The 23,389-nt window shown below is 31.4% G+C and overlaps 1 protein-coding gene across 2 annotated transcripts; it reads left to right on the top strand.

Annotated features, from left to right (window-relative positions):
* The first annotated feature begins 799 nt into the window (after positions 1-799).
* LOC139528826 (cilia- and flagella-associated protein 251-like) lies at positions 800-22,559 on the top strand. 2 transcript variants are annotated; one of them, XM_071325044.1, is made up of 24 exons: positions 816-1,561; positions 2,833-2,979; positions 3,408-3,511; positions 5,183-5,291; positions 6,021-6,179; positions 6,662-6,830; positions 7,329-7,419; positions 7,846-7,914; positions 8,521-8,589; positions 9,243-9,372; positions 10,444-10,499; positions 11,474-11,533; positions 12,051-12,130; positions 12,628-12,767; positions 13,171-13,185; positions 14,864-15,037; positions 15,538-15,681; positions 16,245-16,327; positions 16,787-17,020; positions 17,354-17,482; positions 17,719-17,824; positions 18,824-18,914; positions 19,847-19,981; positions 22,067-22,559. In XM_071325044.1, exons 1-24 carry the CDS (start codon positions 938-940, stop codon positions 22,288-22,290), a joined length of 3,342 nt encoding a protein of 1,113 aa, XP_071181145.1. In that variant the 5' UTR covers positions 816-937; the 3' UTR covers positions 22,291-22,559. The 2 variants fall into 2 exon arrangements, with proteins under 2 accessions (XP_071181146.1, XP_071181145.1); XM_071325045.1 differs by lacking the exon at positions 13,171-13,185 and having other exon boundaries at positions 800-1,561.
* Positions 22,560-23,389: the final 830 nt, after the last annotated feature.

Below are 23,389 nucleotides of genomic sequence, written 5' to 3'. Positions count from 1 at the left end.
TGTCACTGTAATTTTTTTCCAGGCATGGTATTTCACAGGTAGAATTTTTCCAGGGGAGTGAAAATCTATCTGTGTTATGCAGATAGTATGTACCGGTATATATTTGTCGTATCCTATTTCACAGAACCTTGTGAAATATAGTCCCATTAACTAGTATGTAAGTTACTCGCAATCAATATATAACTGACTTTAATTATAAAATGTTTAGAACAAAGGAGCTGGGATGTAACTTACCTTATTTAATCATGATATTATTTCACAATTACGATCTTTGAGATTATTTCTGGTTTTCTTTCTTATGTTTTATAATTTTCTTTTTAAAAGAATGATACTTACTTGAATTTTGTCAGGAAATTTTGTTCAATGATAATTTGTGAAATAATTCCAATTATAATACATTTTTTTTTTACAAAATAGGTTTGATTCAAATACACTATTATTATTTCATAGTATTTTTTTCTAATAACTATTCAATAAGTTAACTACCCAGATAGAATTTCACGTCAAAGGAAAAAATATTCCAGGGAAATATTTTCCTCTGGATAAAAAAAATATTTAACAACAACTACTGTGACATTTTTTCCTCCGGATCAAATTTCACCCAGATATAATTTTACCCCATTGATTGATTATGCTTCCCATTTTGAATACAGTATTTATATTTGCTTGCTCATATAATATATTATTTATCAAAAAAGAGGAAAACAATACACTACAAAATAGTCGGAGAAAACCTACAAAAAAATCGAGACATTTTCCGGATTTAACTCTTATCCGGAAACCGCATGATATGATTTAATTTTCGATTCTTTTTCCGCATGCGCACTCAAGTAAACATTGATGTTGCTAAGGTCGAAACAGTTAAAATTGGTTAATCTTTATTGGTCTTTACTACCTTTTTTTACCGTTTTCTTAAACTTAATAGCATAGCTTTAATATGGCTGATGCTGACAAAGAAATTCCGACCCAGGAAGAAACTGTAGGTGACCAAAAGGAACCTGTACAAACACCAGATGCACAAACTGATGCAAACGGTGGTGACAAACCTCAAGATGAGGAAGAACAGAAAGATAAGTCAATAGAGCAAGTAGGTACGTCAGAGGAACAGAAAGAAGATGCTCAGGAATCATCTGAATTAAAAGACGATAAAACTAATGAAAAGCAAGAAAATGATGCTCAACCAGAACAGACAAATGAACAGTTGCAAGACACAGATGAAAATAAACAACAAGAAACAACACCAGAAGAATCACAACCACAAGAAACAACAGAGAAACAAGAACCACAGGAAACAACTACAGAATCTCAACCACAAGAAGAAACAACTGACACTACTGCACCAACTGAATCACAAACACTTGGAAATCAAACTCAAAGCACAAGACCTTCATCTGCAAGTAAAAAAGTACCTTCACCACCTCCCCCAACAGAAACTGGTAAAACTGCCAGTATTGCAGATACAAAAACTATTGACACAGTTGTTATACCAGAAGCACCAAAAATTCCTTCGCCAGACAGGCCACAGTCAGAACTAGAAGAAAAAATTGCCACAACTGCTTTGGTATGATATTAGTTTACTTTAGATCCACATAATTTAAAAAAATAATCATCAATTGACATCACAGCCACTCCTGTAAAATGACCATTAAAAGAAACTAATGGTTGTGTTATGTCAGAAGTTTAAGTCATTTAAAGTGTCCCAAATTCTTTGGTCTGACAAAATTAAGACAGTGTCACTTATAGTACATTTGTTATAAATAAGATGTATTCAGAACAATAATATGAGGCAGGCATAACCTGTGAATGGGGACGAAGTCTGTATGTGTATTATTTTTTTACTCCAAACATGTTAATAAAGGATACGGAAATACCGTAACGTTCCCGATTTTGGTTCTGTTGTTAGGGATTTAGCTGTGACGTTCTTTAAGTTATGACGTCATATTCAATGTAAACAAAAGAAACGCTTCCATCAGGTAACGTTTTTTTTTCAAATCAAACATTTATTAAACTGTATTGAGTTCCAATCTTATATTTTACTAGAATGATGAATATAATTTTTTTTCAAAGTCTCGTGCAAACAAGACAGACTTCTGTGCAAATGCGGGGAAAACAGGAACTAGATCGGAAAAAAAAGTTAACGATTTTGAGTTCATTAGTAGAATGAAAAATTCGGGAAATTTTCCTGATTTTTTTTTTTTTTTTTTTATTGATTTTTCTACCGTAATTGGGGACTTTGTCCCCATATAAATCACACTAAACCATGCTTACATTTGTATACATGTACAAAATTTAAGGTATCCTAAACATAGTTCTGATGTTTTAAATAATAGTAAATATTAAACAAATTTAACTTGAATTATTATTGGCTACTTATACATTGTTGTCATATATCAATATAAAATCACTATCATATTCATACATTTTGTGCTTTATAACACATTGAATTTCCAGACTATCTTAACACTGGGAAATCACAATTGAAACTTAACATTTTACCAAACATTATTTTTTTTACAGTGTGAACATCAGCATCTTTATGTTATTGTTGACAAGCATGCAAATATTATGATTATGTAATTAATGTTTACAATGTACATGATGTACATGTATGTAAATTTGAAAAATGTCCCATATTTGCCTCTTTTCTTTGAAGGAACAGAGTATATTTAAAAAAAATAAAATAAAACACTTATTTAACTTATATTTAATAGACTTGGTTCCCATATGTTTAGTTTTAACCAATGATAAATTTGATAATCATACCTAGGTAAGATAAGTTTGAAGATTATATGGTTGTACATTTTTATTAATATTTCTAATTCTTCTTTTCAGAATATTGTGTGGTCCTTTGGATTAAACAGAAATATCCAAGTGTTGAACTTGACAGATGATAATCGTAAACTGATAATGTATGCCTGTGCACATGTTGGTGTACTGTTTGATTTTGAGAATAACAGACAGCACATATTACAAGGACATGTAAGTTATTTCTAAAGGAATCACATTACTGATACTAAATTTTCTATTTTCAACAGCAAAACATAGATATACCTTAACATCATTCTGTCTGTTCATGATTTTTATTTTTCAAATTCTCAAAGCAACACAAAAATGAACTGTTGACATTTGTAAATTAATAGGTACTGTAGGCATTGTTTGGTTGAAAATTGTAGACTCCTTATATTTGAGCAAAACAATTACAAATGACTTTGGTTGCCATACATTAGCTACATGCGATATTATCAACCTGTATTATATCATATAGATAAATAACATGTATCTTAACTATGTTAGTGTTGAAACCAAACAGGAATAGAAGAATACTAAAGTTATATGGGTGAACAGTGTACTAGTGCATGTGCACATGTAACAGTATACTAGATATGATATGATCTTCTTTTTTTCAGTCTAACCCTCTGACCTGTACATGTGTAAGTGAAGATAAAAGATGGTTAGCCACAGGAGACAAAGGAGTGGACAGTATGGTCATTATCTGGGACACTTATACCGGGTAAATAAAAGGCAATTTTGGCTATACTTTAAATCATACATGTATATATATTTGTATTTATTTTTAAGAGCAACATTTGTTGTTATATATCTTAAGACTTGATTAACAAATTTAGTCATTTTCTAATACTGTAAATTCAGAAATTATTGCGTGCATTTATTATTGCGATTTTGTCATTTTAGACTTAAATGTGATTTTGAGAAAAATCCTGTTTAATTCATATAAAATATTTCAAAATGCGATTAATTTAAAAGGCGTTAATTTCTGAATTTTCAGTATTGATGTATTATAAAAAAATTCTAATTGCTAATATCTTGCTTTATCTTTAAAAAAAAAATATTTCAAACTATTTTGATTTTATGCAATCATCAGTCTATCAGAAATTTATGTATTACTGAAAAATTATTACACCAGGGTTTTCGATATCACAAACTAGTCAAAACATTTACTAAATTTTATCATCGGTATAAAGACATCATTCGTAAATATAGCTCAACATGCAGACTTCTTATACGTTCAGGTATTTTACATCCAATTTTTTATGGAAATATTCTTTATGAAGCACAAAGGTGTCAGTATTCACCTCAGAAACTTAAAAAACCTTTGAATAGACTTATTAAGAAGGGATATAATTACGATACTGTTGTCAAGTCATTAAAGATTGCATATTTTGGCGTTAATATTGAGTCACTGATAAGGTCTTTGTGTCGGAACTAAACACATTTATTCTAAAAACAGTTGTTGGCATGACACGGGTTATGTTCTTCTCATATATGTTATGATGGTATGATACTAAACCCCTAACGGGAAGGATTGTGCCTGATGTACATATGATGAAATCATAATCTTTCAGTCAGTTTAATTGAAGTCTGGAGCTGGCATGTCAGTTAACTGCTAGTAGTCTGTTGTTATTTATGTATTATTGTCATTTTGTTTATTTTCTTTGGTTACATCTTCTGACATCAGACTCGGACTTCTCTTGAACTGAATTTTAATGTGCGTATTGTTATGCGTTTACTTTTCTACATTGGTTAGAGGTATAGGGGGAGGGTTGAGATCTCACAAACATGTTTAACCCCGCCGCATTTTTGCGCCTGTCCCAAGTCAGGAGCCTCTGGCCTTTGTTAGTCTTGTATATTTTAATTTTAGTTTCTTGTGTACAATTTGGAAATTAGTATGGCGTTCATTATCACTGAACTAGTATATATTTGTTTAGGGGCCAGTTGAAGGACGCCTCCGGGTGCGGGAATTTCTCGCTACATTGAAGACCTGTTGGTGACCTTCTGCTGTTGTTTTTTATTTGGTCGGGTTGTTGTCTCTTTGACACATTCCCCATTTCCATTCTCAATTTTATCAAACTATTACATTTATGTCAATGCAGAAAATAGTACCTAGAGAGTTATTTCCCTTTGTCTTAGAAAAAAAAACCATTTGTTTCTGTAGGGGGTATCTTAAAAACAAACCTTGCTAATTCAAACTGAATGAGATAGAATGCAGTATTACATGTTTTGACATGATAACATACGTTAAGAGATGTTAAGCCCCCTAATGAATAGGAGGATGACATACTCTATGTTTTCATTGATGATCCATGAACTCAGTCACTAAGAATTGTTGTTTTGATAAAGCTGATAAACTTGAATTCTTGACAGCATTATGATTTTATTGTAGAATTCCAGTACAAACAATATTTGACAATGATCAAGACGGTGGAGTTGTAGCTATGGCAATGACCCCTGATGCTCGTTACCTAGCAACATTGAGTTCAGGTCCTACTCAGGTAAAATTGGTTAATTTTTTTACTAATTGATAAACTTTTTGTCCGTCTGTATTTTAATATGTAACATTGGCAGAATGTACCAGTCCCTTCAGGTAAACTGTCCAAAGTATCTTTGAAAGCATTTTTAAAAATACTAAGACAGTGTCGGGAAATACACATAGAAATAATTCATTTTTTTATTTTCAAATTTGTTAAAACTAAATGTGAAAAATAATCAATTTGTGACAACTCTCTTACATTTAACTTTTACAGCAATATAAATACATGTTTTTTTATTTTTTCCTTCTCCAGAAATTAGCAAATGTTGCCATAACAGCTCATATAAAAAGAAGATGTGGTAAGATTGACAATGAGACAACTGTCCACAAGAGACCAAAATGACACAGAAATTAACAACTTTACATTTTAGGTCACAGTACAGCCTTCAACAATGAGCAAAGCCATATCGCATAGTCAGCTATAAAAGGCCCCGAAATGACAATGTAAAAACAATTCAAACGAGAAAACTAATGACCTTATTTATATATAAAAAATGAATGAATAACAAATATGTAACACATTAACAAACAACAACCACTGAATCACTTCATCATAGATATAGCTTTGTTTTTGACCTAGAGCTGTCCTTTTATTATCATATAAATAATATGATTTGACAAATCAAAGAAGAGTTATTGAACATTTTAAGATTGTAGATATGCCTACATTAATTGAGCCTTCTTGATTCAGGTTTTGTCAATATGGAACTGGACAGTGGATGGTGAATCTCCTATGTGTACAGCTGAGTTAAACCCTAAGTTTGGATTACAGAACTTTATACTATTTAATCCTGATGATATACACTATCTGGTGACCAATAGTGAATCACAAGTCATATTCTATCATTGGGTAAGTATTGTAACCAAAGATTTACATCATATTCAAAAATAGAATTGAAGCTTTTCTAGAATACTATGTATGCTAACAGGTCACATGGCATGTAACTGTTGATGACTCCTATCTTTTTAACCAAACAAACCAGGAAGAAAACAGAAAGAACAGAAAAGAATATCAACAGTTGTCAATATTTTTTGAAATCTGTGATTTTTTTGTTGATTGAAACGCCAATGTCATGATATTCATGAATTAAAAACCTATTTAGTATGTTCATATTTCAGTACTTCATTTTACTTGGTAAAATAAGCACTCCAAAAATCTAATCAAACATAATTCTAGAGTTTTGACATTAACTGACAGAAACTTGATAACCAATAAAAATTCCAGTTCTTAATTTATAAAAATCCAGTGGTGTTGTTTCATTTAGCATATATACCCTGCATCTATTTTTGTTCATTGATTGTAAATACAAAAAGTGAATTTTATTTTTATAGAATGATGGCCATATGGAATACTATGCTCCACCTCTGACTGACCAGGACTTCAACAAACAGGTTGGACGATACAGTCAGTCTATTTTCCAGAGAAACAGCTCTCGAGTGTTGACAGCTACACATATAGGGAACCTGGTAGTCTGGGACAACAATAAACCCCTCACTAAGTGTACGTTCAAATTAAAATATGGGGGAAAAAATATGATGGAGATGAGTATTGAAATGACAAATGTGAACTTAAAGTATTTGCATAGGAAATTCGATATATATGTTGTGTAATCTATGTAGGTATATTATACACTGTTTTTGACAAACTATATTAATAGGTTGTTGTTCCTGTTTTGCAATACTTTATAATTAGCATTACAAGTAGCTATATTTAATCTTGAAACATTGATTACTTTCAAAAACACATTTTTAAATTTGTATCATTAATTTAGTAAAAACAAATACATATATGACAAAGATGATTCATTTGCAAAAACATTACAGCCTTCAGCTGTGTCCTTTACAAAGCTTTAACTGTTAACAATGTATTACAGCCTTCAGCTGTGTCCTTTACAAAGCTTTAACTGTTAACAGTGTATTACAGTCCTTTACAAAGCTTAGCCTTCAGCTGTGTCCTTTACAAAGCTTTAACTGTAAACAATGTATTTTTATTTTACAGTGGTGAGCTCAGAACCATCTGCAGACAAAAAAGCATTAAAGATAATTAAGTTACAGGACAGGGGAATCAACGTACTGACAACCACTGATAAGTAAGCATTAAAGATAATGTCAGTCTATCTCATAGTCACATTTTTTTCAGGAATTGAAAATGAGATCTCTTTGAAATTTGAATACAAGCTTATGCAAGCATACTTTATATTGTGATGTATTTTCACAGCGCTCATCAAATAGTTATCTAATTTATTACCATGTATATATGTGTACACATAATGGTCATGTATGAACTTTTTGTCATTCTTCTTCAGGAAATCCAATGCAGAGCTTCATGTGAGCATGTGTTATACTATGTGATTGGTCCAAGTTTCTTACATTTGAATAGTTACATAAATGTTACCCTAGGTATAGAACTGATACAATTAGGTTTTTGTCTGGTCTGCAAACAGGCAACAATGTATTTTTATCTCACTGTTGGTCCTGATATTTTATGACAATTATAATGTGATTATATTTTACAGATTTATAGTGCTTGGTGATATGGCTGGACATGTCAAATTCTTTGATCAAAGTCTCAAGTTGGTTCATTGGTAAGTAGATTTTTTCCATTACAAGTCTGTTTGATAAACCATAGAATGTAATCGATCATTAAAAGACTTATCCAATGGTAGACTGTAACACAAACCATAATACTAAATTTATAACAGCATCATCTTAGCAGTTTTGTGATTAACTTTGATTTTAAAATTCTCGCTTAATTAGTGAAAGCATGTTACTCAGCAAAATACTGAATATCAAAATATTTCCATTTGTAGATGACAAGTAATTTACATGTACAACATAGTGTCTCTGGGACACTAATAATACAATATGACCAAGTTAGATGATATAGAAAGTCTTATTGATTGCACAGATTATAACTTGATTAATATTTAACAAACAAACACAAATTCATATTAAAACTTTCACTTATAATTTCCTTTTCTCTTATACACAAAAGAAGTAGATTGAATAGAATCTAATCAATACAAATGGGAAGATAGTATTAATACATGTTTAAAAGAAGTAGATTGAATAAAATCTAATCAATACAAATGGGAAGATAGTATTAATACATGTTTAAAGGATAGGTAAGACTTGAAGTATCCCCAGTTTCTAGTGTCCACGATAAAATGTCATCTTCCGTTACATTGTAGGTATCAGGATTTCCACCTCGGACCAGCCACTGCCATCTCATTTGCTCATTATCCAGATTTCCAAGCAGTGTAAGTACCATTCATTTGTATATATTAACATACTAGCAGTTATTTCTAGTTTATTTATAAATCTAGCATATCATAGCCACTTTGTTAAATACTGTGGATTTATTAATATTAGTTGGATACCAATTGTCATGGCTTTTGTAGGTACAGGAGACCCAGGAATTTAACTGTTCAACGAAATACCGATTTTCTAAAAGAATGTATGCAGAATTTGCAAAAACAAATTTTAATATCCACAATTATACAAGTATTCATCAATCCATGAAAATAAATGAAGCCACAGTATTCCCAATATATATACTGTATAAACATTAATTTTCGTGGGGTTAAAATTTCGTGGTTTTGTATCCAAAAGTAAGTTCGTGGGGATTAATTTTCGTGGTTTTTAAGTTTAGAAAAAAATTTGTGTTTTTACAGTAGCTGTTAAAAGTCACATGATGCTAGAATAAAAAAAAATTCTGGCAGCATTTATGGCAAAATGAAACTTTTTATTCTGTACAATAATAAGAGGAACTGTAGAGAATAAATCAAAGACAAAACAATCAAACAAAAGAGTGGACATCAGTCACTTTAACAATGTACATTATACTTGTTAATTTTCAGAGCCAAAGACGTAACTAACTAATCCACTTTATAGTATACTATTTAATTTTCAGAGCCAAAGATGGGACTAACTACCCACCAGATGCTACAATAGAAGCTAGGAAGTTTGTCATCAGAGATTTTGTTGTAGGAAGTAGTATTGCTGTCTTTGGTAATGTCACTGCAGATGGAACTAAAGTTGATGTGAGTATAGTCCATTTGTTTGTGTTTAGTGTTTTAAAAGGGAAACTTTGTCTGATATATTTTACAGTTGTTTTAAGCTATTACCCTAGTCTTAGAGTTTTCATATCAATAGGATTCAATTATTAAAATCCCCCAAGGGTGACTGGGGTATAGAAATATGGTCACTTGGTCTTCTCCTGACCGGCAGTAAAACGTTTATGGAAGTGGGGCGTCCGTTTGGCTGTGCGGGATGTATCAAGTTAGCAGTCACGTCCGGTCAGAATGGGAACGTTAAATCTGATGCCTCATGTAAAGAGAGTGCCACGCTCTTTGCATGTTAAGAACCCTTGCAACAACTCTTTCAGAGGTCCGTAGGTGGCCTGTTGCAAGGCAAAATTTCTGTCCCTATCCAATATACCCTCATTTTCCAGTGGCAGTTCAAATTTCCCCGACCATCATCCCAGATGGCCTCTATTGTGACAAGACCTACCTATTGCATTTATTGTGAACCTGTTCTCGTCCTGAATATGCATGAAATATTTGCCACTGGACGTTAAACAACCAACAATCAAGCAATCAATTATTAAAATATTATTGTACTGATCAAACATAATGGAGGCATGAAAAAGGCTAGTTAACTAGTAACTATTTAACAAATGATTTGCATTGAACTTGCATGTACCAATTGATATAAAAATTTGAGAAAAAGAGTAAGAATACTAAGGTATGAAATTTAGAAGATGTGGTATGATTGCCAATAAGACAACTCTCCACAAGAGATTAAATGACACAGAAAATAACAACTATAATTCACTGTACATCCTTCAAAAATGGATAAACTCATATCAGAGGCTAACTCATCAAAAACAATGTTGTAACTAGAAAATTGAGAAGGACTGCTTTTTAGAGGTTAATTTTTGTTAGAGTAATTCTTTGTACAGGCAATATTTGATTTCAAATGGTAGCACAACACAAACATTTCAAAAGTGAAAATAAAATCTATTCCTACCTTGAATATGTCAATTTGACTAATTAGGTTTTTTTTATTCAAAATGACAAAATGCAAATTAATGAGAATGTTTAACATTGTAGTTAATCCACAGAGAACATGATGCTGCTATTCATGCTTTATCCGCACATCCTACAAAGTAAGTATGTGAGAGTTATCTCCCTTTAGTATCTGTACATCCTACGAAGTAAGTATGTGAGAGTTATCTCCCTTTAGTATCTGCTCATCCTACAAAGTAAGTATGTGAGAGTTATCTCCCTTTTGTATCTGCACATCGTACAAAGTAAGTATGTGAGAGTTATCTCCCTTTTGTATCTGCACATCGTACAAAGTAAGTATGTGAGAGTTATCTCCCTTTAGTATCAGTATTTAATCTACAGAGAACACGATGCTACCATTCATGCTTTGTCTGCTCATCCTACAAAGTAAGTTTGTCAGAGTTATCTCCCTTTAGTATCTGCACATCCTACAAAGTAAGTATGTGAGAGTTATCTCCCTTTAGTATCTGCTCATCCTACAAAGTAAGTATGTGAGAGTTATCTCCCTTTAGTATCTGCTCATCCTACAAAGTAAGTTTGTGAGAGTTATCTCCCTTTAGTATCTGCTCATCCTACAAAGTAAGTATGTGAGAGTTATCTCCCTTTAGTATCTGCTCATCCTTCAAAGTAAGTTTGTGAGAGTTATCTCACTTTAGTATCTGTACATCCTACAAAGTAAGTATGTGAGAGTTATCTCCCTTTAGTATCTACACATCCTTCAAAGTAAGTTTGTGAGAGTTATATCCCTTTAGTGTCTGCACATCCTACAAAGTGAGTTTGTGAGAGTTATCTCACTTTAGTATCAGTATTTAATTCACAGAGAACATGATGCTGCCATCCATGCTTTATCTGCTCATCCTACAAAGTAAGTTTGTGAGAGATTTGTATGTTTTATTAGATCTTGGCATTATTGCTTTTATGATTAAGTTTACTTTAATATCACACTTGTAATATACAGTGAATGTCTCTCAGTTGAATAATGTAAAATACAGAGGAATGTAATATCATGCGATACAGAAAATTTCTGATTAATTTTTGAGTGATCAACTTATTTTATTTTTCTTTGTTTTTTCAGACCATATTTAATAATAGGTAGTTATGCTGGATTAATAAAGATATGGGACTACGAAAAGAAGTAAGTTTGTTCATAATGTAATCATTTATTTTATCATACAGCATACTACTGATATCTCATTAACATAATGCTTCCACAAGATGAGATGATGTTAAATAGGTCTTTGAGTATGCCTTTAACAATATGAAAATCTTACAAGAGTATAAATTGGATTTACATTGACAAAGTTTAACAAATTTTTAAGTCCAAGTACTCTGGCTGACACACAGAGGCTGTATAGAACACACATGTGTTAGACGTTATACTACCTCACCTTAATCAAACAGGATTTAGTCATTTGGACATTAAAACTATGGTACAAAATGCCTTCAAATAAAAAATAGCAACAATATGACACAGTGATAAAGTATAATCAGGGTTATATATGACAAAGATTAAGTTTACCTGTTAGGGTGCATTAATTAAGTGCATTTAAAACTATACTGCAACAAACTTCTCCTGTTCACTTCTCCTGTTTGAATGGTTCTCATTAACTATGAAACAAAATTTTACCAGAAACCTATGTATCTATTATTAGACAGGTGGTAGTAACCCGACAGTTTGAGAGAGGATGTTTAATTAGATGTTGTGCATTTGATCCTAAAGGACAATATATAGGTAAGTTGTATATATCAGTGGATTTAAAGGATATGATAATTCAGGTGATTATCCGGTAAAATTGAGGATGGAAACGGGGAACCTGTTTTTTGTAACTCGAGGAAAAATGTAATTAGGTTTTAATCCTTTGTATAGTGATCAGAGCATGTTCTGCCATATACATGTTTGTATTGTACATTCATAAAAATGTGAATAAAAAAATCAAAGGGAAAAAAAAGCAACCACATGAACCAAAAGTTCTGTCATTAAGATTGATTTAGAGATTAATGTTCAGATACATTCAATATTTTTGACAGCTATTGATTTTGAGAATGATCAGCTGAGAGTAGAAGATTTTGATACTTTTAATATTTTAGACTACTTTTAATTTTGAGAACAGTTACCGTTTGCAGAGATGTTGATTTTGATGTTAAATAGTTTTTGTTTTACAGCTATTGGTTTTGTGAATGGTCAGCAGAGAGTATAGATTTTGATATGTGTATAAATTATTTTTGCAGCTATTGGTTTTGTGAATGGTCAGCTGAGAGTTGTAGATTCTATCACTTTAGAAGATGAGTTATCCGAACCTTTCCGTTACGCCAGATATGCCATTACCCATTTAGCTTTCTCCCATGATTCTCAGTACTTAGCTACAGCTGTAAGTATTTTACCCAGAATTCTTTTTCCATTTTAAAGGTCAAAAGTTTGATTGATCAGAAATTAAAGTCTTCACAATTAGGGCTATTCCATTAAAATGTATCTTGGAGGGTAGGGAGGGAAGTTTTATTGAGAGTGGGTCATGGGTCCGTTTTTAATATGTGTCTATTACCATTCTACAAAATTATCTATAAAGTGGTTCTTGGTTGTATGGATATATGAAAGTCCCTTCCTATCCTCCTAAATACATTTTAATGGAGTAGCCCTTATTTGTTTCAAAATATTTGTTAATATATTTTAATGTGAAGTGATCATCACAAACAATTGTGATCACACCCATTTCGTTTGTCTGTTATTACTTGTCATGATTGTTGTCATTTTATACTGTTTCCTACAACTTTCAGAGCCAAGCTACTAAAGTAAGTCACATGCTTGTTGTAAAAACACACCTATTTATTATAGAAACAACCAAATATTTTATTCCATTTAGCTTCTTTTTCTATTTTTTTCATATATACTACATCATACATATTGATTAGTTACAATTTCAGTATGCACCCTTTACTATATATGTTAATAAGTTTAAGTTCTTGTTACAGTGGCATATTAAGTTATATATATATTTCCCTACACCAAATATTTAGTTTATTGGTATATATATGTATAATTACCCTTTTATTCTTTTCCAAATATTGATAAGTGTTTTAATTTGCTATTCAGTGATCATTTATTTTTTCTATTATTCATGAAGCATTTATAGCATAAATGTAATATTGGAAATTAATTAATATAAACTCTCAACACACTGAATTGTTGTGGCTACTTTTGCCAGCTTGACATGTTTACCACTCAAAGTATTTACTTAATTTCTTATCTATAAAGCATTGTTCCTGCATGAGTTATCTCCCATATCATAAGGCATGTACACTCACTGACTGACTTACTAGTTTACAAAAGAATAATTGCATGTTGTACTACATGTAGTAAAAAAAATTATCTTTTATTTATCTTAATGCAGTAGAAAAGAGCTTTATAGTCTAGATATATTTGTATACTGGTATTCAGTGGAATATTATGAAGAATCTTGATTATAATTGGTGTTTATTCTGATATGGAGAGATTATTTAAAGTTCTAATGAAAATTGTTTAAGTATTGTTGCAGCTCAAGTTCATTGCTTGAATATCAAAGAAAAATATAAAATATATAGTTAGGCCAATGTTTGGATATTAAGCGTAAATTCAGGAAAACTCTAACATGTCTAAGATTAAAAAAGTCACTTAAACTAGCAGTGGAACTTTGATTTTATACTTAATTTTAAAGAAGTAAAAAAAACTGTGGAAAAAAAATCAATTGTACAATAACTCAACATGCAAGTTTAATTAAGTGACCCAAAAAATTAGACCCTACATGAAAAAGCCTCAACAAGTCAATTCAAACCAATTTTGGTAACTCAACCTTTTGGTATTATCTTTATCAATGGATAATATGTATATCAATTTGAATCCTTTGATACTGAATGTTCTGAAAGTTAACCTTGAAATTTGAAAAAAGACAAACTTGAAATCTGGAAGAAAACCTTGAAATCAGAAGTTAACCCATAAATCTGAAAGATAATTAACCTTGTAATCTAAACCTTAACCTTGAGATCTGAAAGTAAACCTTGAATTATATATGGAAGTAAACCCTAAATTATGGAAGTATAAACCTTGAATTCTTAAAGTAAACCCTGAAATTTAAAATTAAAACTTGATGTCTAAAAGAAAACCTTAAAATTGGAAAGATAACCTTGAAATATGAAATTAAACCTTGAAATATGAAAGTTAACCATGAAATATGAAAGTAAACCATGAAATCTTAAAGTAAATCTTTAATGAGTTAATTTCATCTAAGGAATATTTGGTTTAATTGTTATTTTTACAAAAACTGAAATTGTATAATATTTTATAATGTGTTAATTGTAGTAATTTTCACAAATGTTTAAGGTTTGAGAGTTTTATGTTTATTAAAATATGTGTGTAATTAATTAAATGTGTCTTGAGGTGACATTTCAGCATGGAGAGTACACAACCCCCTACATTACGTGTAATTTATTTTAGGATGGAGAATACACAGTGTCAGTATATAAAAGACAGAGAGGTGTAGAGGTGGATCCCTATGTATACCTGGGAAGATACAGAGCTCACTATAAAGAGATCAAAGATCTGATGTTTGGTATACATTTAGATAATAATCAACCAAGATTGATGTCTTTGGGGATGGATAGAGTTTTAGTAAGTTTTGATACGAATAGATATTTTACATGTTTATACATATTTATTGCATAACACAATTTATCTGTAATATTTGATTTTAAAATATGTACATTCACATTTAGAATCAAATAACTTGAATTTGACATATATATAAAGAGATATAAGGGATTGGAATTTTCTAAACTGCAAATAATTAGAAAACCCAGCTTCTTTATACATAGGCTGTGCATGACCATGAAAATAATAATATTTGCGGGATGGTATGGTTTGGAACTGAAAGTTTAGGATTTGAATACTGTGGATATTTTTATAGTTCATGGAATATAGATTTTTATGGACTTAATTGGCCAGGAAAACAACAATTACTAATAGCTGTTTCTATTTTTACAGGATGCTTATTTGGCCTATTAGTTTAAGAGGTTCATCAAAATTTGCTTAACTCCCAAGATGTTACAAAGAATCCTGTTATCATAGATAACCTTTATACTTATCATGCTTATAAATGCTATTTCTTTCAGGTTGAATATGACCTTGAAAACAGTAGTAAAGATGACCTTAAAATAACCAGTTCTGACAGGATCGAACAGAGTGCTGTACCTCAATGTATGACCTGGTATCCACCAATCACTAAAGAGCATTTTGTCCTCACAGCTAATGATCAGGTAAAACCTCTATTTATCTCACTGTGTGCTTATTCAACCATATAAAACGAAGCTATCATTTTCACAGTCAATGAGCTAGTTAAAACTAATTATTGCTGTATATAACTCTTGATTTCTGGTATCCTATAATATCACAAAGATAGCATTTTCCTCAAATACTTGTAAACTAAGCATGCCTCTCTGGTGAAGAATTTCTTGCTATATTGATGATACATTGGTGGTTTTCAGTTGTTTTCTGCTCTTTGGTTGGTTTGTTGTCACTGCAATACACTACTGTAATATCCAATATCCAAAGACAATAAATTTAGACTTATTCGATCACTGCCTTACCTCACTACATGTATAACGCAATCTAAAAAGAAGCATGTTATCCTCCCCTCACATGGTCACTAGCTAGGAACACATAATTATTTTACATGAAACATATCTGAACAAAATTAAACCCAGAAAATTCAAAGAATGAAAAGTTAAGTAGATATATAACTTTAACAGTATACTTTTCTCAATCTGTCAAGTTTAAGAAGTCATGACATGTTTTATTTTATCTTTTTACTTTTTTACAGTATAAATTCAAGTTATATAATGCCACAACAAAAATGTGCAGAAAGACTTTACTTGGACCAACATATGGTACTCCAGTTAAAAGGTAAGTAGATATAAGAAGATGTGGTATGTCACATATACCGTATGTGCCAATGACACAACTCTTTATCCAAGTCACAATTTGTAAAAGTAAACCATTAATTATAGGTCAAAGTATGTCCTTCAACACAGTCTTGACTCACAGTGAACAGCAAGCTATACAGGCTGCCCTTAGAACGACCAGTGTAAAACTATTCAAACAAGAAACTAAAAGTCTAAACTATATAAGACATGATTACTGTATATTCAGTAATGTTTAGCAGGTTTTTTTTATTGAGATGACAATGATTAATTTTTCCATCTTCAAAAATACCTATAATTTCTGAATTTAAAGCAATTTATGCAAAGATTCATAATTAAACATTATCACTTTAGTTTTTCGAAATGAGATTTATGTCAAAATACAAGTATGTCCATTTATTCAGATTTTTGTGGATGTTTTAATTTCTATGTTCTTTTATAGAATGGAAGTAGTACCAACAGCTGACCCAGTTAAAGATAAACGTTACCTGGCCTATGTCACAACAGATAAAGTAGGTTTAAGTATGCTGCCACTAGATGGTAACCCACACAATGCCATGGCCTTAATCACACACCCTGGGGGAGTAGAGAATATGGTGTGTAGCTACGATGGAAAGTACTTATTCACAGCAGGGGGCGGCGATGCTACGGTACACATGTGGGAAATCAACGTCAGGTATGTTACTTACGCATACGTCACACACACACATGGGTAATAATCCTGTGGGTGATTTTACAAAAGAGGGGTCCATGAACTGGTTTTAAAGTTACATCTGTTGGAATTATAAAAAAAAAACAGTTGAAAAATGCATCGTTTCACGATTTGCCCTTCAACTCTGAATTTTCTTGTGTATAAAAGCTAAGATATAAAAAAAAACTACCATCAAGTTATTAAAACACATTCTGAAATTTAAAGAAACCGTGTTGTTGTTTGTACTTTACAGTGTATTAGAAGCACATTGTGAACTTGAGGGTGAAATTAAATAAATTCTATGTTAATATTTTACAGTGTTTTGGAAGCACAATCAAGACTTGGTGGAGAAGATTTAATACCATTCTATGGTTTACTGGAAGGTGGAAGAGATGGAGAACTCTTCAGAGAATTGGAAGATTATTTCTATTATGCACAAATCAGAAGGTAAATTTCACTCTGAAACTGAATACGGAAAATCCTATCGACAAAAATTGTTTCTTTATCAAAATTTCCACAAACATGAAAATGAAATCATAGTTACAGAAGAAAAGTTTCAAAAATGATTCAATTTTTTAATCTTAATAATATCTAGGCTCTGTTTTAAAAACGTAATATACACTTATTTTTCACAATTGTCTTATCTCCATATGTCATTAAAGAATGAACACTTTACTTTGTAGTCAAGGTGTGAATGCAATGGATAAGAGAGAAGTTTCAGTAAAGATTCCACTATCAGAAGTACCATTTGTTATGAGGGCAATGGGTTTCTACCCATCTGAACAAGAGGTAATTTATTATACAATAGGGGCTCAGTAGCTAAGTGGTCTCAGAAATCCAAAACTGTATTTCCAGCCTTTAAACTCTTAGGTTGCGAGTTTGAACTACGCATGTGGCCACCAAGAAATAACTAATATTGCTGAAAGATGTGTTAAACACCAATCAGTCAATCAACCATAATACAATGGTAGTTGTTGTAAACATAAAACACCTTATTTTAAAGTCATATAAAACGAGTGACTGGTGAAAAGTAATGTTTATCCAATTCTTGAACCAATAAAATTGAGAATGGAAATGGGGAATGTGTCAAAGAGACAACAACCCGACCATAGAAAAAACAACAGCGGAAGGTCACCAACAGGTCTTCAATGTAGCGAGAAATTCCCGCACCCGGAGGCGTCCTTCAGCTGGCCCCTAAACAAATATATACTAGTTCAGTGATAATGAACGCCATACTAAACTCCAAATTGTACACAAGATACTAAAATTAAAATAATACAAGGCTTACAAAGGCCAGAGGCTCCCGTCTTGGGAGAGGCGCAAAAATGCGGCAGAGTTAAACATGTTTATGAGATCTCAACCCTCCCCCTATACCTCTAGCCAATGTAGAAAAATAAAGACATAACAATACGCACATTAAAATTCAGTTCAAGAGAAGTCAGAGTCAATACAATGCAATGCATGTATATATCATAAACATAGTCTTCTTTGCACGATTTTATCATTTTTACACAAACATATCATTTAATCGTCAACTTTTTTTTCTCTCTGTCTGTAATGATGTAAAAATCATGGCAGCTACTTAATTGGCCTGTTTTGAAGACGAAGTTTACCAATTGTCACCTTATAGTAAAGAATCAACAAAAAAGCATGAGTATTGAGCATGTGTATAACATGTACAATCAGATAATAGTTTATTTTAATGACAGATTCATGGGTATTGCGATCACCAGATGTTTACGAGATATATATTTGATATTTCTTAAACATGTTTTTATTTGTGTATAGATTGAGGACATGTTAAACGAAGTAAAGTTCAGTAGATATGTAGAAACAGGCCAGTACATAGAAGATATCGATTTGGGAGATTTTATCAAATGTAAGTTGTATGTAATGAGATAAATAGGCTAACTTTGGGCCAGAAATTGTGTGGCTAACTGGGATCTCTTCTGTCTAACAAGGCACATGTGTGTGGCTAACTGGGCTCTCTTCTGTCTAACAAAGCACATGTGTGTGGCTAACTGGGCTCTCTTCTTTCTAACAAAGCACATGTGTGTGGCTAACTGGGCTCTCTTCTTTCTAACAAAGCACATGTGTGTGGCTAACTGGGCTCTCTTCTGTTGAACAAAGCACATGTGTGTGGCTAACTGGGCTCTCTTCTGTTGAACAAAGCACATGTTATGTAGAAGCATAATAACATAGAAACACATAAATGTAATAATGAATATGAACAAGATATGAATAAAAAAATATACCAAAGTGCATAATAATAAGTTGTATAAAGAACAGACATGCACATATTAAAAAGAAGAATAAGGGTTGGGACATGTTTAATGAGATAGTAATTCATCAATACAGTAGAACAACAATATCATGAGTTTACCTAGAGAAGTAAGGAATGAATACAACAAAAACTCTCAATACAGTAGAACAACAATATCATGAGTTTACCTAGATAAGTAGGGAATGAATACAACAAAAACTCTCAAATGTTTGCAATCAAATGTCTGCTATCAAAGGCCTGTCATCAACTCAAAATTTAAAAAAAAATAGCACAACATGTTTCTTTTTCAGTCTTCATTAATAGTCTATGTATAATATTATCAAACACCACAGGATAATATTGTGAAACATATACTAATGCAGGAGTTTAGATCTTGGCTCGAGTTAGTTGAAAATGTCAAGTTATTCTCTGTGTAATGGCCTAATCAGTCAAATTAATATTATTCTTTCTTCTATTTGGTATTATAAGGGTGAAATACAAATATATAGCATTACAGTGTGAACATTCATTTGATTTTTTGTTGACAGTGTATATTAACCATCGACCAGCATTTGGTTTAGACCCAGGAAAACTTCTGACAGCATTTGAGACTTTAGGTATTCAGACTTCACAAGGGAATGCCATCGAAAGAGGTGATCTCCTGGATATGTTACAAACTAAAGGTTAGTACTCTACTCTTCTTAATTAGTTAATTAGCTAAAGGAATTGAACAATTTCCACCACAGGACAGACATACTCATGTATCTATGAAAGTTTCAAGGCCTGGGCCGGCTGGACCTAGATTTACAAAATCTGTACTTAGTGAATGCTTCAGAGTATATATGATTCTTCTTCTGACAAGATTCTTGCCATTTTATTGGCTTGATGCAAATCCAATATTGTATTATCTACTGATAGTATATGGCCCAGATATCATACCCACATCTGACTGAAAATCAAGTGATGAAATATTATTAAAATTAGGTTTGGTTGACCTTATGCATTTCTGTTGAAAGCCGAAAATGCTTTCCATGCTTACAACACGCATTTCTTGAATAACTTTATCAGGTTGCTTGTTTCCAAAGATTTGGAAAGCAAAAATTATAAAATGTTGCAAAGAATACTTTAAATTCATAAATACTTGCGAGGTTTTTATCAATGCAAATAATGTAACAGAATGAGATAGCAATTAAAATTTTTTTTTTATATGTGTGCAGAAATTTTCTGAAACCCCAATAATTAATCTTACATTGGTGTCTATTCTTAATCAAAGTGATGGATATCACTCATGGAAAGATTAGAAGAGTAGTTTGAATAATTTCATATCAAGGTATGGTGGGGGAAAAAGAACATTAGTAAAGCACTATTGCTGAAAATTGCATTAACAGCAGGTCTTTAGTGTTTTTCCAGTATGAGGATAAAATGAACTCAAATTAAATAATATTGATCTCTAGTCTCAATTCGCAAAATTTTATTTAAACTGCAGTTTATATCTTATCTAATAATGTTGCCTGTTCTGAAAATGTTTCAAAAAAACAAAAAATTGTAAATAAAAAATTCTTCTAGTAAATGTTACCAACTATCCTTGAAAACATAAAATCTAGACCAACAGCTAAGAACTTAAAAGTGTCAACAAAAATAATCTAAAAATGTTGTTTTGGGGCATTTTGTAAGTTGAAACATAGGTTATATGACATTGAAGATTAAAAATTGTAGAGTGCTTTTTGATCAATTTTTAAAGTATTTTTCAACACAGGCATAGAAAATGTACTTTTTCAACATAAACAAATAAAAAAACTTATTTTATTGAAATGTGGATTCTTTCTTGATTGCAAAAATATATATTCACTTCTAATAAAAATTCAAATGACTAAAATAGACACAATGATTGATGGGGAATAAACTAATAATCATTGGTTTGTTATAATTAAAAGTAAAAAATTAAAAACTGATTTACACAAAATAAGTGAACTAATCTAAATGTTGATTAATTACAGATGTCAGATTATTGGAAATTTATCAAGTAAATTATAGACCTTACTTGAATACCTTTTATATATTCATATTTATATTCCTATTTCATTTTTTTTTTAAATCTTGGTAATCCATTAATCATTTATCTTACAGACATAATTTACAGAATCACTTTATGTAATGTAGATCAAAAGTAATAGGCAATACATAAATCTATCATCCTTATATATCAAACATCTCATACATACAATTGTGTATTCAATTATGAGGTCAAATATTTGTATATTCAGATGTGTATTGGAGGGTCTGTATAATTATGTAAGACTGAGGTTGATAAGTAATGTGGTCAATTTGATTGACAGTTTAGGAGGTGGGGTATTGTAATTAAAGGTCTACCTTGTCTCTGATTGTTTGGTGATAATGACAGTTGTCAATCATACTAGTATGATAACAATACCCAATTACCTAATCAAAATGTTTTTAAAAAAAGCCTGCACATCAACACACCTTAATGACATACATTCTTGAATGAACTGTTAAAAAATATATCATTTTTTTCAGTTTATGTGTGTATTGTGCACATACATGAGAACTATGGGGAACTATATTTCAGTGTGAATACATTTAGTAACAGAAGCTAACCTGTCATGTTGTTAGGGAGGCCAGTGCCTAAGTAAAGATTAAGAACAAGTTCTAATCTTTCCAAAAAATCACAATATTGATGCATGCAATAATTTCTGAATTAACAATTTTTAAAGGCTTGAAATACAATTGTTTATTGCTATACGTTTCAGGAGAACACATGACAGAGTATGAATTAGCGGAGTATCTGACCACGTTACTAGGATTTAACGCTGAGGGAGGAAGTAGTGAGTTACAGGAGTTCGAAGTAAACACGGCTGGAGACATTATTGATCAGAACCTCCCACATCATATCACGGGAGAAATGTTTGCCAATGAAGTGCTAGGATTTTCTATGTACAATCGGGAACTTATGTCAGCCGGATCAGAAACATAGAGAATATTTGATTTGTTACATTGAAATGTGAAAACTATGATGAGGAATTAAGTTGAACTAAATCATGTTATGTTGAAAAACTTGTGAAAGTAGTTTTTTTAATATTGTTGTATGAAGGAATGACAGAAGGGATAAAAAATATTGTTTTCTATATAAAACATGTCTGTGATATTTGACTATTTTATTTATTGTACAAAGACACTGCATTTGTGTATTGTACATTTCTTATATGTTTTGTTATATGAATATGAATAAAATGATGAAAATTGTTTGCTTTTGTGCATTGCTAAAAAGAAAACCAACTAGAAGCTCTAAAGAGTCTTTGTGACTCACCTTGGTATATGTGCATATCTAACAAAGGACACTCCAACATTGTTGACCATATTAGATTTCATTACAAAAATCTTCCTCAGTTTTTGCTCAAAAACACAAAAGTGAGTAAAAAATTTTACATTTGAGGGCAACCACCAAATTTGTCTTTTTTGCAGATCTTGATTTGCTGATCATTTTTGCTTAGTAAAATTCTATCTATCTATTATAATTTTTAAGATATATTTAAAGGGAAAAATTGTAAAAAAAATCATCATCAAAGGGCAACAACTCCAATAAGGAGTCGACTGGTGATCTTTAGCATGTTATTTGTAGAACTTGTCTTGCTGATCAGCTTTTTAATTTAAATTTTCTCTTGATCCTGGTTTTCAAGATAAAAGGCAAAAATGAAAAGAAATGGTAAAATTTGTCAATTAATGGCAATAACTTCTATAAGAAGTTGTCTGACAGTTTGACGTATATAAACAATTGGTAGTTTTACACTAGATACCAATGTTGATTCGAGTCCAAGTTTGGTTTAATTCGGCCCAGCTGCTTCAGAGAGATTTTTGTAAAGTTAATGACAACAAACAACAAGGACAGCCATGTTCTGAGAAAAGTGAAAACACAACACTACAATGAAGATGTGTTTTCTTTCATAAGAGAAGGGAAGACATATCACACAATTTAGCCCCAGAGCTGATTATGCAGTACTTGCTCTTATTCCTTATCTGAATACTTGTGCTGCATAGCTGATGAAACCAGCTAATCTCTCAATAATTACCATACA

The sequence above is a fragment of the Mytilus edulis genome, chromosome 6 (assembly GCF_963676685.1).
Source record: "Mytilus edulis chromosome 6, xbMytEdul2.2, whole genome shotgun sequence".
In the NCBI taxonomy this organism is placed as follows: Eukaryota; Metazoa; Mollusca; class Bivalvia; order Mytilida; family Mytilidae; genus Mytilus; species Mytilus edulis.
Note: the sequence above shows the minus strand (reverse complement) of the source record. Positions and strands in the feature narration are given on the sequence as shown.